At 40.5% G+C, this 16,539-nt stretch overlaps 1 protein-coding gene across 1 annotated transcript in view; it reads left to right on the top strand.

Annotated features, from left to right (window-relative positions):
- The window catches only part of lrfn2b (leucine rich repeat and fibronectin type III domain containing 2b), a 175,869-nt gene extending 159,798 nt beyond the window's left edge, over positions 1–16,071 (top strand). The window contains exon 6 of the mRNA XM_023276333.3: positions 12,980–16,071. Within this exon, the coding sequence (XP_023132101.1) occupies positions 12,980–13,949 (970 nt within the window). The 3' untranslated portion in view covers positions 13,950–16,071. The remainder of the gene's footprint in view (positions 1–12,979) is intronic.
- The last annotated feature ends 468 nt before the right edge of the window (positions 16,072–16,539 follow it).

The raw sequence follows: 16,539 nt of genomic DNA, 5'->3' as shown, positions 1-16,539 counted from the left end.
TATTTATCTGTTAAGCATGAACATTTTTTATTCATTTGCATTAAACATTTTTGTTAGTAAATCAGCATTTAAAATATAAACATTTAAAAGGATTATATAACATAACAAAAGCTTTAAAATAACATATGTACCAAGCTACACAGTGCTTATACAAATGGAAGCTGTTGAAAAGTCAGTTTATCATGGCCTCATTTACACACATCACACATGCAAATGATGATTTGCAGAGTGTGCCACATTTTGCACAAAATTTGGTTGCCATAAAAACCAGGCTGAACTGAAATTGTCTGTACCTTCACATTTAGGACTGTGAGAAAATGAGACTCAGGTGGCAAAATAAATGAGAATGTTCAATCAATTCTTTATGCTCCATGTCACTTGTAATAATTTGTTCCCCGAAGAACATCCTGTCTCTCCTCATTTATGTGTGGCATAAAACTAAGCACCGTCTATTGTCTTACCTCACTTTAACAGGTGTGGAAGTTTCAGAAACTACAAATATATACACAGCCTGACTGACAACTATAAAGTAAGAACATGTCAACAACAGTGGGACAAAGGGAAAGTTAGGGCTGTTCGCCACTCTCTCCATGAAAAATGACAAATGATTGCTCATTTCTGCAGACAGCTACAGCGTCGAGAAAAGTCAATGAGCCCTGTGGAATGAAGTCGTTTTCAGCCTTATTTAGACATAAAATGTGAGCTGATCTTCATCATCAGTGCCAGATGACGGAGCATATGAATATTTAAAATCTTTTGTGTATTTATTGAACGCACCCATTAAACATTTACAGTGCTGATGGAAAAAGCACATGAACCTTTGGACTTAATAACTGGGCAAACCTCTTCTGACAGCAATAACCTCAAATAAGTGTTGCCAGTCACTGCAGATTAGAACTATACAATGTTGTGGAGGAATTGTGGACCATTTTTCAGAAGAAAACTGCTTAAGCTCAGCCACATTCTTGGAATGTCTGCTGTGAAAGGCTCTCTGAGATCATTCCATAGCATCTCTATTGGGTATTCGCTGTCAAGGTGCTCTTTGGCAAACTGCAGGAGTGCAGTGATTTTTTTTTTTTTTTTAAGTTAAACCTTAGTTGTTACTCTGGGCTAATTTTTCACTTCACTGATTATTCTGTCATGCCTTTTGACTCATGTTAGATGGGAGTCCACATCTGGGAGGAGACTAAACAGTAACTCTGGACTATGGAGTGATGAGTATCTGAACTCTTATAGACTGCTTAATAACTCTTTCCAGCTTCATGAAAATACAGAAGTTTTTGATAAGTCTTCTCATATCTTTTTTTTTTTTTTTTTTTTTTTGCAAAGCATAGCTCACAGCAGCATATACCACTGTAAAATTACCTTTTGGATTATTATGTTTGCATGACAAAGGGTACAGCTCAGTATTTTAGTATTACCTTAGTGTATATACAGTATAGTGTGCTTGGACTCAATTAGTCTGTGTGGCATTTTGTTCAACCACTTCTAAAAGGATTTGCAAGTGTTTATATCTGATCTGAATGGTTGCAATCAAAGCTGGTTGAAAAAAAAGCTGCTGTCGTGGAATCTCTCTAGCTACATACACTGCTGTCCTCATCCTATGCCAAGAATTCTGTCTTTTGTGTCTTTAACTGCAGTCTTGAAGTGATGAATCGTACAAATGATGTACAAATTTCTTTCTGAACAGTCTCTCTCAGGTATTTGTGATGTTTCAGCCTGCTGTTAACTGAAGTAACTGTGTGAAAAATGAAAGTGAAGAAACTTGAGATAGATGTTGAAAACCTGCTTGCTTTCACATCTCTGCATGTAGCCAATCACTGAGCAGAGGGGGTAGGAATGCCACATTGTTTCAGGAAGTTTCAGGAAGTCTCTTTTTCATCTATTTTATCTTGTTTTATGTAATTCTGGAATGATTCTCTTTTGTACTGTCTTATTATCTGCTGATTGCTCATCTGTAAAGCACTTTGAACTGCACTAACCTGTATGAAAAGTGCTACAGAAGTTAAAGCTGCAAGCGGCGATGATATTGCCCTTGAAGCTTTGTGCACTTTTGGGCACATCACATAAATAAGTGTCTTCAGGCCTTATTGGATGTTGTATAAATGAATTACTTTCTGTTATGTGGCATTCATTATATGTTATGTTGGCGTACATCATGTGTACAACACAATGTAAGTTTCATGTAAATGAGATGGTGTTTGCCATTTAAGTCTGACTTCCTGTTGCCAGTAGATGCGCTGTAACTGTGACTTAGTTTTGATAGATGTCATCATGCTGTGACTCTTACTAAGCTCGAGAAATATGGGACAGTTTAGACAAAGTACAGTAGAGTTCCAACAAATTCTTGTGTCATGGGGAAACATCGAAATTACCATGTTGTCACAGACACAGTTTTCAATCAAACTTCAAAAATTTGACCATTTAACACTATGAAGATCTTATAATTCGACTGACCACATGTGATGTAGATCTGATTAATTCTCTATAGAGTTTGTTAAAGTAAAACATCTGTAAATGGCAAAAACATTGCCTCAAAATTCACTGGTAAGCTCCAAGAGACTTTTTTTGTAAGTCTTGAGAGGCTGCATGTAGCTGTCAAATTTTGTAAATGGGTGAGACATAACACAAGGGCTACTTCATTGAAACTGTGTAAGGGCCACTCCCAGTCCCGAGATCCATACTGGCTATGAATATCCACCACTTCTGATTCATTTGCCAGGTTTTGTGCCTTTTCAGGCTTTTGAAGGCCCTCAATAACAACTTCTCGCTTCAAGGTGAAACATCTAAATATGCCATGATGAATGTGAAACTAGCATACTCCCATGTGCACAACCCATACAATTTTCACCACAAGTTGCAGAACACCTTTACTGCCCCAAAAATGTGATTCCTTTCAAAAAACAAGAAGACTAACTGACCACAGCTTTTCAACAGTCTTCACATTGTTTGGCACTAAGGCCCTGATAAAATTTGATTGAATTGCAGTAGTTTTGGTAAGCAGGGTTATTGCCAGTAGAGGTCTGTGACGCCCCGTGTATATATCTAATAGAGGAGCTAATAACATCTGTTCTCTCCAAGGTACTGGGATTGGCCAGGTAAAATCACTGAGATGTGGAGCACCTGGGCCTGCTGCTCCACCTCCACTATATATGCTGGCTTCCAGTGACCTGTGGAGGTTCCTTGCTCCCTGATCTGAGCCACATGCACAATTTATTTAGTTTTCTCTGTTAGTGCACCCTTCAACACTTCGCACCACATCATTTTCACACACCCACCTACACACTACTGATATTACAGACAAGACACACCCCATACTCGTAGTTATTATTTGTTTGACTTATTTTCAGTTGTAATAAATTATTTGGGTTATTTTGGAAAGCGGACTCCTCCTGTTCTTTTGTCATGGCCATTGAGCCGGGTTATGACAAAATGTGGGCTCGTCCAGCTGTTTTTTTTCCCGTTTTGGTTGCGCAAGTGAGTAAATTGCCTTGTTTGAAGTGTTGATTACTTGCAACATTTGGATAATTTGTTGCGCATTTTGGTCCTTTTTCGGCCGGAATTTAATGATTGGTGCCGAAGTTAATAGTAATATATTTGTTAGGAGTTTCCGCTTTTGGGTACCTCCGGGATTTGTTTGTGTTGCATTTAGACTATTCAGACCTTTAATTGGTGCTTTGTGCCGGCGAGAGCGCACGTGCGTAAAAGTGTTTGGCGCACCTGTTTCCTTTTGTTTCCGTGTTTATACTGACGGTAAACGTTTTGTCCGTGCGTTTGTGGGGACAGAGGAGAAGAGCATAGCTTATTTTGGCTGGTGGTCGGGGTAAGTTAAATGGTGTATTGTTAATGTAGACTCAAAGCTGTATCTATGTTTAGTTGTTTATTTACCCTGTGGACTCGGCGTGGTTCCTCGGCTGCAGTTTGTTTACGCAGGTAGCAGGAGTGTCAGGTAAGAAGGTATCGTGTGCTTTGTTGTTATGGTGGTGTGGAGTTTTCCCTGTAGGCTGTAGCAGCGTTCCCCTTTGGGTTCGTTGCGTGGGGCTTGGTAGTGCTGTAACGCGTGCGGTTAAAGCTTTGCCTGGGAGCATGATTGGGTTTCGGGAGGGTTGCTGGCGTGCTAGTCGCCCAACCGGGCCAGCGGTCAACGGTGCATAAGAACCCGCCGCTAGTCGTTGCATGAAGACTAGGGAAGAGTTAGACAGCGGGGTTTTGTCCATTAGATAGCGGGAGAGCTCCATACCGGCTCGGGGTGATCCTCCGAGTGCACACGGTGGCCTTGTGGTGCCTGACAGGTCCTCTGCAAGTGTAAAGTTGTCCTATGCTGTAGTTGTCTTTGAATAAATTCTCAAAATGTCAGAAGTTGAGTCATTTATTGCTGCTCCATCCGAGGAGTACTTGGAAAAGTGTACAAAAGAACAGTTGGTGAGGCTTGCTGAGCATTAGTGTTAGTTTGGGGGATAAATGATTAAAAGAAAATATTAAGGTGATGTTAAAAACAAAACTAATGGAAATGGGAGTTATGGCCATAGATCAGGAAGAGTGTCCTGCCGTCTCAGCGTTTTCTGTGCAAACACAAGGCTTAACATTTGAGCAACAGAAAGAGCTTCTCCAGTTACAGTTAGTGCACCCTTCAACACTTCGCACCACATCATTTTCACACACCCACCTACACACTACTGATATTACAGACAAGACACACCCCATACTCGTAGTTACTATTTGTTTGGCTTATTTTCAGTTGTAATAAATTATTTGGGTTATTTTGGAAAGCGGGCTCCTCCCGTTCTTTTGTCATGGCCATTGAGCCGGGTTATGACAGGTCCAACAAGAAACTGCAATGAAAAATCAACAGCAAAACTTCCCAGCTGAATCAATCTCATAAGAGTCTGTCAGAGTATTGAGGTGGATAGAACTAGTTCAGGTACTCCTGGTTTACTTTCTCTGTGATGACGGTTGGAGCATAACTGCAGCTTCTGTGGACATGAGACTCTACTGGTTAAACCTTTTAGTAAAATATTGACAGCTATGTTAGATGAGATAGATCTGAATTATCGATTAAAGTTAATGGTGCAACCACATGGCCATGAAAACTTAAAGGGAGAACTGTCAGCTGGCATTTTTAGCAAGAAAAAACAAATCACAGATTCAAAACAGTCATTAGGGGGAAGGTGAATGATACAACAACATAACCTGCAGCTTAAATTGATTTTCTTTTGAATTTAGTTTTGTATGAATGCAGGACTATGGAAACATTTTCAATTTCCGAGTGCAAAATCAAACGTTTTGTATTGGCTTCCCCTTGAGTCATGCCTTTGATTGGCTTCTTGTCTGTGGAAATAGCCAGTTAGGCTCTTGGGTCTAATACCAATTTCATCCATTTGATATTCCAGGCAGGCAGATCTGATTTCTTACAAAGCTGAAATAATGAACTTGGTGACCAAAACATAAACCATCATTGTGGTTTTATTCACTCTTCTTTTGTCTGTATCACTGAGGTAATAGTTGAAAACAATTGAACTAGTGATGTAGAGCGAGGCTTTTTGAACCATCAGCTTTCTGAGGATTCTCAGTAGTGTTTTTTTTCTTAATGCATTTGATCAGCAAAAAAGTGAAACAAGTTTTCCATGCAGACGCTGTGACTTATTATGAGTTGTAACAGTAATCTTAACTCTATTGAGACCCACTGATGTCTGCTGAAGATGTCAAACAGATAAAAGCTGAATTAACACATCCTTAATGTCAGCGCTGCTTCATACCTGGTTGATTATTATGTTTGTAAAAGCTACACTGAGACTAGATTAAAACAGAGCTTTTATGCTGCCACGAAAATATGATTTCACACCTTAATAAGGCCACTGTGTCTTCCATGCATTGTTCTGAATGATGCCTGAAATGTGTCTCAGACTGATTCATAAAAACTGAGTTAAACTGAGGAAAAGTTGAGCAGAGGTTGCTCTCTGTCAAACTTTAGATAAGGATGGAAGTTTGGAAACAGGCCTGTAGCTGCCGTGATTCAAGAGATCCAAACAACTTCATCATTTCAGCCACGTCCCACTGTTGTGCACAAGATGTAAGAGTTGTCAGCTACTCCCTCTTCAAACGCTGGTGCTGGAGGACAATGTTATCACTGTTCTAGTTTCCGTGATTGGCATATTGTTACTTGAGCTGAAGGTTTAGTGTAGGATGGGTGAATGTGAAGGCCTGAGGGCCTAGAGAACTTACTCAAAACCAGAACAGACATTTTAAAAATGAGCTGTTGTCTGCCAGAAAGAACGACTTTTTTTTTTTTGGAATCCTGAAAACTGGGTTATTCTGAGCTGCTACATGGTAACCAAACCTGAACTCAGTTAAAAGTACTGCCACTTTATTGCAACAAGTACTCAAATAGAAGTTAGAGTCATCAGAATAAAACATAGAGTTAGACTGTAAAAAGTATATGCGAGTTGAGAAGTGACTAACTTTATAGGTTAGTATGATTTAGTTAGTTTTATCTCAGGTGTATAGGATTCTGTTTGAACCACATGTGGTGTTACTGGGTTACAGATGAACAGTTGAACACAGTTTATTTCCTGTATTACTGACTTGCCACATTCAACAAGTTCTTTAAATTAAACCACATTTGCAGTTTTTCCACACCATCTACAGGTAAATTAAAGAATAGCTTTAATATAGACCAAATAAGCTACTTACTAACATTTGAGTTTGCAACAATAGCACATGGTCTTCATTCAGTGAATGGAACTCAGTCTGTCATGTTGATGTTAATGTGAAATTTCAAGTGACATTTATTAGTTCATGGCAACAAATGGTTGCAACATGGAGGTCACAAACTCCCTCTTCGTTAAGGGCGGGACAGCGACAGGTGGTTGTTTAAGACCACATACTGAAGCCACACCATAAGGGTTGTGTATATGGACATTGGTGTTTGCTCAGTAATGCAAGAAAGTGTCTTTCCAGGAGAGAAAGGTCAATCAAATTTGGACAGTGCTGAACATTTTTTATGGAGAACCACATCAGACACAATTATTATTCAAAACAGAGTACTATTAAACATCTTTAAACAAAAAATTCGAACTCAAAGTATCCCATCACCTACGTCCGACTAAGACGAAGCGATGCACCACCTAATTCCTGCTCATGAATAGGTGATAGATTCCTGCTGTCTGTCCCTATCGTGCTTTGTTATGGGGCCATGAACAGGCTGAGGCTTCTTTATGTGGCTGTCTTAATGGAAGTTACATGTCAACTGCAGCCTTTCAGTGATATTTCAGTTAAATTGCAACATGTTTCCAGAGTAATGCTTAACCACATAATGGCTGGAATGTCACATGTCATGAGATTTAACGCCTGTGCTCCCCTGTTACAGATAGTATGTCAGGACTGAAAGCAAAGCTCCAAAGCTGCCATTACTGGATATTAACTGTGTTGAAAAGCCTGTTGGATTCACATCCTGTATTGGAAAACATATTGTAGATTGTTGATCATGAGTAAGGCAGTAAATGGGCTAGATCATGTCATTATATTGTTGGAAATCTGGTAGCAAACACCATTTGCATATAAAATGTATACATATTATGCTTCACAAGTGTTGAATGACGGGTCTGTTGCCTTCAGGATGTGTTAATATATAAGATAATGCAGTCAAATGTATCAGAAAATGCCATAAACAATAGAAACAGAATAGCAATGCAGTGCTAAGTAAACGAATGGAGAGAATAAATATGAAACATACTGTGAATCATGAAGTTGTAGTGGGAGGTGGTGATGTACTGGACTGCATTATATTGGAAAATGTTTCTAATAATTTGACCCTATAAGTTAATGGGATGGGCAAAATATTACAGTATTATACAATAAAAGTTTTAATCGAGGTACTGTAATTGTACTTTTTAATCCATTAGGTAAAAATGGACTAAAAAGTACAATTACATTTCAACCCAATTGAAATTGGAGTTTAAGTTCCAATGAGAAAGTTTATGTGGTGGATTTTAAACTAGGGCATCTGTATTTTCCAGCCAAAGTTAGCCAGGATTCAAATTTGAGCTGCAAAAATCATTTCAGGTCAGAGGAGTATAACAGGATCGGGAATTAACTAATCACCATATCTTTGGACACCATCTTTCCATAGTGACAATGCAGAACTGCAGAGACTTCCTGTCATGTAGCAGCTATAGTTTGTAGTTATATTACATTGCATATCATTAGTTTATACATTAACCAACTTGACAAATTATATATAAAGTAGTTTTAATCGGCTTGTCCTCTTAATCCTTAAAAATCTCTTTACTTATAATGCTACATTTTACAGTTCAGAGTCAATCACTGAGAAATTATCATTTTAAAACTGCAAGAATTAGTATTTCTATACTATCAATGATGTTCATGGCGAAGAAACCACAGACAATTATCACCAACACTGCAGTTTTCCTGAGCGCTACAGAGGGTTTGAGCCTCTTTTAGCTCAATGTTTGGTTTTTCTAGTTCACAGCTGAGTGCTGCAAGTGTTTTTCCCAAGTTATAAAACACCCCTTTGGATTGGGGGATTTCGCTGCTTCAACATTGTACTGGAGTCATGTCTCCCAAAAATGAACTTAATATACAACTAAACTGCAAAACCTAATTGAAAATGCAGATCAGTTGTAAAGCAACCTGGTTGATACAACCATTGTTGTGACTACTACCCATGGATAAGAACAAACAAATAACAAATAATAACAAACACACTACTGGGTTTTCCATAAAATTCTTTTTGTGAATGATAACATGGGGGGGGGGGAGACCTCACTACTCTCTGTTCCAAAGAGGAAGTACCAATGTAACAGCATTTATAGAGAATTACTTTCTGATTTTCTTGTTGGAAATTGGTTATAAATGTAAACCTTTTAGTGCAGGGTTTGGTACCATGTAAGAGATGCTGAGTCCATCTTTCTAAAGACAAAACTCTCTTAGGGGTCTAAATATCTTCTGTGGTTGGCCTCAAATCTAAACCTTTTCGACCCTTTAGGTAACTTGTCCATAATTACGCTGCGCTACATGGAAGTTGCCCTACTAACATGAATTTGTTCCCCAACACCAAAGATACATGTACATAAAATGAACAATGACTGGTTTTACTTTCACACCACTGGTTGGTGTTAGCTGATGTTTGCAGACCTCAGTCATCCTGCTGACTTTTTTTTACTATTTTCAACCCGTGTTCTGTTACAGAAGGTCAACATGTGTAGTATTACCCTTAATTATCTCGTGTAGCTGCTGTACTGCCAACATTACATCGACTGGATCTGTTAATGGGCAACTGTATGCGAGCAAACTTGGAAAAACTCCTTTAAAAAGCCATGCCGTGTTTTCAGCTTCTTCTGCTGCTTCTGGAAAACCAAAGGGTATCAGTTTGCTTCAGCTTCTTTTGAATTTTCAACAAACAGTGAACATTTCCCCTCATGTTAGCCATTATGTACTCCAATCTGTGCCATGATTCTCTTTAACAGGAACTAATTGCCAGGCTTCTGAAGGCCTCCCGCAGTGCTGGCTGAATCAACTGTGTGGAGATGTAACACAAACCACGGGGCGAAGGTGGTGCTATTTTCAGCACAACTTCCTCTTCCTAATGCATCCATCCATTACAGTTAGATGGAGGGGATGTTTTATTGCAACCAGAAGGTATTAAAGGGTATGGAAACAGACACCGAAAAATGCCACGGCCCATTTAATCCTCTACAATCTGCACAGTCAAACAGTGAGGAGCACTGAAAGGCCATTAGGAATTTTGCTTCTATAAGTATAATCAAATTTCTCAGCGGCACCCCAATGTTTAGGGCGAATCAATGGGGCAGCAGACATCTGACATGACCTTGTCTGCACTTGTCTGAAGAAAAAAAAGCCTCAAGAAATCAATAGAGGCAATGAATAATGATTCTATGTTCTTGTTTTTTCTGTTTGTGTGGTTCGTCTTGGGTGTGTTTTTTTTTTTTTTTGTTAGTTTTTTTTTTTTGCAGCTGGAAAAATCCGGAGCCATGAAATAGTTTAATGGTTGTGGACAGGGAAGATGCAGCCTGCAGTAATGATTTATCTGTTTTGTCAGGTCTTTCTTTGAGCTGAGAAAATAGGTAGAATATTAAAACTGTAACTGACAAATCTCTCACAAAGCCTTAAAGAAGCCAAACCCGAGAGCCCATCTCCTCCCTCGTCTCGTCTCCCACACTTCTTTTCTCTCGTCCCCGCTTTCACTCTGATTAACGCTATGGCCTCACGCCATCGTCTGGAACTAAGCACGCCACTCGACAAATTGCCTTTTGCAGCCTGAAGGGGCGGGGAAAAAACTTTTATCTCTCCGTGATAAGCGTGGGCATAGGTTTGTCTGCACTTGGGCTTTATTCCTATGAATTACAATGAATTAGCCAGTCTCTGCTGACAACCTGAAATCAATTAGACCCAGACAGAGGGGCAAGCGGCACACAGCCGAAGCATCACAAGGCTAAAGAATTTCACTCCCAATCAGAGGCAGCCAATTATAATAGTGTAATGAACTGTGGTGCGAGTTGTTGGAGAAGTAAATGGATTTTTTTTATTATTAAAAACAGCTTCTTTTGTTTGATCGCTGGTAACTAATTGGGACGGAGCAAAGCGAGACTGCGAGGTTGTGATGGTTTTGATTCTGGATCTTTGTTGCCTGTCAGATAAAGGTCCTTTTTGGTGAGATGTGACAGAAATTGGCCAGTCGCAGCTAGCAAACAGCCTCAATAGTGGTGTGCAAAGTTCTGCATGCTTCACTACACACCCAAAAGATCCTCACAACTAAGCATATAAGTACATTTATTATCAATGCCAACTCTGATGAACCTGTTTAAGGTTTGTTTGGGTTCAAACAGTTATGGAGCCACTGTTGTAGGAGATACGATGCAAACGGCAGGTTCCCACGTCAAAGTCAAAGCTTTGCTGATCCATCCAACTCCATCTTGTCTCTACATGGATTTGTAGCTCCGTTTTAACAATCTATTTCTGCCTTCATTCCCGACAGGTGTCAGTCATAACTGACACAACCCCTAGAGGTTCCCGTCAGTCAAATTTAGGCATCCGTGCTGCCATTTTTTCTCGGGAGGAGTCCCCCTTAACTTTGAGTTGCTCAAATTATCACATTAGCATTTTCAAGTATAGCATATGCATTTGCACATGGCAGATAAAGCACACCTCCAAAGTACAAAATAAACTTAGTCCCTCAACTGTTTAGTAACAAGTCCATCAGACATTCAAGAACTGTTCACGAATCAGTCTTAAAATGTATCTGTATAATTAATGCAAGTCATGTGGTAACCATGGCAAAACAAATGCACATTAGCACAAGTTTAGCAATGTCACCTTATTAGTTGTAGCTTGTGTAGACTTTCATCAGTTCTTTAAATCAATTAAGAAAACAAAGCGATCTCATTGTAATCATCCAGTACTATTTCTGGAAAGCATTAACATATGGATCGTTAAGAAAACATGGGATGGATTTGTGGCCTACAGATATAACCAACTAATCATAGTAATAATCAGATACTTCTCTGTGAGATTTTTGTGCCACTAGAATCTCATTGTCCCTTCTTAATTTGAATTTTTCAGGATGGCATCACCAGAACAGTCCAGTGTTTTCTCAGTTTGTATGTCCTCATGTTGTTGTACAGAGTTGGTTTGTTAGTGTGGATATTATCCAGACTGGAACTACTGTACAATTAGACAGTATATCTTTTGTATTTCCCCCTGGGTCTGGATCAAGCGAACTGAACTCCAGTTTTAAAAATCCCATAAACTGAAAAGAGCTTTAAGGTGGCTCCCGCGACTGGAAAATCTTGACTGTGTCAAAATCTATATGTCATAAATAATGTATGTTTGATCAAGTTACCATAAACTAATAGACACACAGTAAGCAAGCTGTGTAGGAGTACTGGTTGTTTTAAAAAGGCGCTATAGAATATAATGAAGCTGCCATGTGTGCTGAACTTAATGGGCATTTTAAAGGGTCCCCAGGGCTTCCAAGTGAGTTAATACACCCCTGCCCTAGTTTTATGTTGTTGTTTATTTTTTTAAAAGTAAAAGAAAATAACAAGGCAATATGAAACAGAAACTGGCATTGCACCATAACCAGTAATGAAGTTCTTTCACAAAGGTATATTTTCAGTTGCGTGCCAAGAAAGCTCGGAAAACTGTGGCACTGGAAATTAATGAGTAATATTATTTAAACAAGTAGTCTGTAACTGCAGGTGTGACCTCCACTCCTCTGCTGCTGGCCACAGAGCAGGCTGCCTCGGGCAGCTGGAGACTTGCTCTTTATCTCTGGGGCAGCTGGACATCTTGATGGTGGATGTTGAAGCAGGATGGAGCTCCAACACCTGTGCATAAAGCGCTGCAGCTCTCTAGAGATTAAAACCTCAGCACTTGACACACTCCCTTGTGTTGCCGTTCCTCCCACAAAGACACCTGACATTTCCCACAGGTCAAGATCAGTCTCGGTTTGGCCCGTAACAAAATGTGCTCCACTCTCCAGTCGTTCTGGCCTTTCCTGTATTTTCTACTTATTTATTTATCAGTGGTCCAGAGCTCTGATATCAAATGGACTCTCTGTCTACTGCAGCAAGACAGATGGCTCTGAGAGATAAAGCCAATTACTGTTGGCTGTCTGTTAAAGCAGCAACTGCAGCGATTTAGCAGTGGAGAGGAACTCCTGGGACTGCAAATGGAAATCCTGGCTCTCATTTAATAAAAAATTGCACAGTGAATAGAGCTTGCATTACCTACAACAGCAGTTAGTTAAGTCTCCATGGGCTGCAATTACATGTGTACCGTGTACAGATGCTGAAGGCTCAATCATTACCGTCTTACCCTTCTAGGTTTTCACAGCTGCCTTTGTCTTTAGTGGCATCAGCTATCAAGCTATTAAACAGGAAGACGTCTTTATGTTAATTCAGTAATTAACCCGCGAACTGTCTTTTCTGTGTTTGTTAAGGATGATTCCGGCCTCCAGCAAGGCTTTCTTGGTGACGAATCTGGTATCGGGGACCCGCTACGATCTCTGTGTGCTGGCTGCCTGGGATGACACGGCCACCACGCTCACGGCCACCAACGTCGTGGGCTGCACACATTTCTTCACCCAGGATGACTACCCTCAGTGCCAGTCTCTGCCCAGCCAGCTGCTGGGAGGCACCATGATCCTGGTGGTGGGAGGCATCATCGTAGCCACGCTGCTCGTGTTCATCGTCATCCTCATGGTGCGATACAAAGCTGCAGACACTGAGCCTCCGGTGGGGAAGTTGACCAGCGTCAGCGACACGCACTCCCAGACCAACGGGGGCCGACTCGGGCAAAACGGACTCCTCATGCCCCAGTCTCAACCTCAACCTGAGCCAAAGGTCAAAGCCAAAGTGACTCTGAAGGATGAGGTTGTGGAGTTCAAGTGCGGCTCCCTTCAGAGCAGCCTCACCTCCTCCTCCTCGTCCTCGGGCTCCATGGCCGGGGGATCGTTGAGCCCCAACAGCACACTTGCCAACATTTGGAGGTCGGCTCCCTCCAAGCCCCGGACCAACCTGGATCACCTCCTAGGGGCCTTCACCTCACTGGATCTTCGAGGGGCTCAGGGCCTTGACCCGGGAGCATCGGGCAGCGCTACGGTGGCGACAGCGAAGCCCCACACGGACAGGGAGCCGCTGCTGGGCCGGACGCTGGACTCCAGCCTCAGCCGGCTCCTCATGCTGCCTCTGGACTCCAAGCCAAAGAGGAGCCAGTCCTTCGACATGGGAGACGTAACAGGCTCCGGCGTCTCTCAGCATTGCAGCAAACCTCGCAGGATCAGCAGCATCTGGACTAAGAGGAGCCTGTCTGTAAATGGCATGCTGCTGCAGTGCGAGGAGGAGGGGGACACGGGCGGCAGCAAGGGGACGTTAGACAGCGCTGACTGGGTGATGGAGAGTACTGTCTAGGTCAGATGGAGAAACGTCACACTGTCAAACACTGCCCAGACTGATGGCCTACAGCCACGCCAAGACAGACCTGCTGGTCTAAGAGCCTTTGTCCTGCATGAAGCACACCCATTTGCATCCCTTCCACTCTCACTGCTCAGACTCAAGTGAGACAAGCGGAGCTGTTTTCACAACAAGCCAAACAAAAGGAAAAAAAAGACCTTTGGACTGTTTTGCCTCACACTTTGTACAGAGATGGATTACGATGGCTGGTCGGCCACACGGCAGAGCAACAATGTTGTCTGTTACAGAGATATAAGGTGATGGCCATGGGCTGATATTACACTGTATAAATTCAAAGTATGTAATGAAATGAAAGTTTTATATTTTTTATTTTGCTGGTCAAACACAAATGATCCGTTACTGGTCTCTGCCTTTACACTGGAGCGAGGCATGACCAGTGGTTACACGATGAAATCTTTTACTGTAAATTCACCCTCATTTTAGTTACCCTCTGATGCAGTTTACCTTTCTCTGACTGAATGGTGCAGTATATATATAAATATATATACATAGATGTGATGCTTTGACTCATTAAGATTTAAGAAAAAAAAAGATTTATTGACAAAGTTGTATGTGAATATATTTACTTTCTATACAGAGTATATATTTGAGGGGTCACTCAATGATTCTGTATGCTAATTATATCAATTCTTATGTGGCTGCATAGATTATGAAATTCATCATTTTCAAAACTATGGCTGTGTTATATAGTTTGTTTTTAATGCCAAATAACTGAGGAGGAAACTGGTGCAATGTGTGGGACCTTCCAATACAATTAGGCCTGTTTGGCCTCTGTGCATTCAATTTGTTAGTTTCAGTAGCAAAACTGATGGGTTTTAGGGTTGTTTTTTTTTTTTTTTTTTTTTGCATTTTTTTGAAGATACATTCCCTGTTTTGTTGCAGCAAACAAACAAAACTTTATCTCCCTAATAAGTGATATTTACCACACATTCGGGGTGACAAATGAGGATGCATATTTTAGCAGATAATTTGGTTTTCAAATCAGTAATAACAAAGTTTAACTTACAAAACTCACTAAGGGAGAAGAAAGAGGAGCATTAGGCTGTTTTATTGTGAAGCAATAGTTTATCCAAGTCATTTAAAAAACACAACTTCTTGATTAATACTGGGCCACACAATGAAAAGCTTAGTATTAAGTGTAGAACTTCATAGCCTATAATGAACTATTTTTGTTAGCTTAAATTCAGATCAGGCTGTTTTCACTTTCTGTCATGTCAGTAGAAACAATTAGCTGATTATGAACTGAAATGATGATAATAATATGAACACACAGCTTTTCTCTTGCCATGTTTATTTCAAACCCATGTTTCTTTTTATTTTGAGGTGGGAACAGCTGACATTTATTGTTTTGCTGTATTTTTAAATTATACCCATCAGGTTACTAAGTCTCTTATTTTGTCTACGAAGCTTATAAGTTACTTACGACCTTCAGAAAGGCCCACAGATTGTCGTAAGATCGTCCTCTCAGTCATTTCGTATAAAAATACTGTTATCAGAGTCACTTTTTTTTCAAATGCTCGGCATCACATTGTGCAGACCGAATTCCTCCGTGCTCTTGTCATGCGCTGGTCAGTGTTCTCGGGATTCAGATAAGCAGGGTTTAATAAGCAAAACTAATAATGAACCTATTTAATGAAAGCTCATTGTGCAGAAAGTTTCTGTTGAGCAACACGAAGTTGCGCGCTTTTATCGTCAGGTGTTGCATGTTTCTGCCGAACTGACCCATGAGACAGTTTAGTCCAGTGTATACACTCATGTTGTCATATCTCATGTGTTGTCTGAATGACTTTGTGATATTTCTGATATGACTGCGTGTGTACAGTGTCTCTGTATATTGGATTTTTTGTTTTCTTTTTGTACCATTCTCCAGTTGGAATCTGTGCTGCAGTCGGACTTAACGGTAAAAGCAGAGGTTGGGGAAGGAGCAGCGGCTTTACTGTGTTGTTACGCTGCAACTGTGCACATTTCTTACCTGGATCTGTAAAAGATGTTTGTGTGGTCAAATTTGTTGTTTTTGCTACTAAGATAAAACTAAAAATCTCCTGAGGCAGCTATGGGATATCGGAGTGTTTCTTCTATTTCGGATGCTGTTGGGTTACACTGGGAATGAATGCTGTAAATCTGAACAAATCAGATGAGTGGAGGCACAAAAATAAAAGAAAAGGATAATGAAAGTGGATTGGAATGTCAACATTTCAATGTAATTTGCATATGAATGTAAAGATTATTGTAAAATGTCCATTCAGTGGATAGATGCATAGGTATTTGTTACAATTATGCTTGCATTTCATGGTTTAGCAGCAGAAACCTATTACAGTTTAAGTGTAATCTGACTGGTATATAGTCATCGGGGGACATGTGTCTGCAACTATCAACATATTTGTGCTCTGGGAAGTTATTGTTAAATCAAATGCCATCATGTCCACATTAAAATGCCAAAACAGGTCACTCTCTGCCCACTGACCTGCAGCTGTTGCACTTACTGCATTGTTCACCCCGCCCTCCTTCCACTCCGTCGGTCAGGTTT

Source organism: Amphiprion ocellaris, chromosome 12 (genome assembly GCF_022539595.1).
Source record: "Amphiprion ocellaris isolate individual 3 ecotype Okinawa chromosome 12, ASM2253959v1, whole genome shotgun sequence".
Lineage (NCBI taxonomy): Eukaryota > Metazoa > Chordata > Actinopteri > Pomacentridae > Amphiprion > Amphiprion ocellaris.
This window is presented reverse-complemented; position numbering and strand designations above follow the sequence as displayed.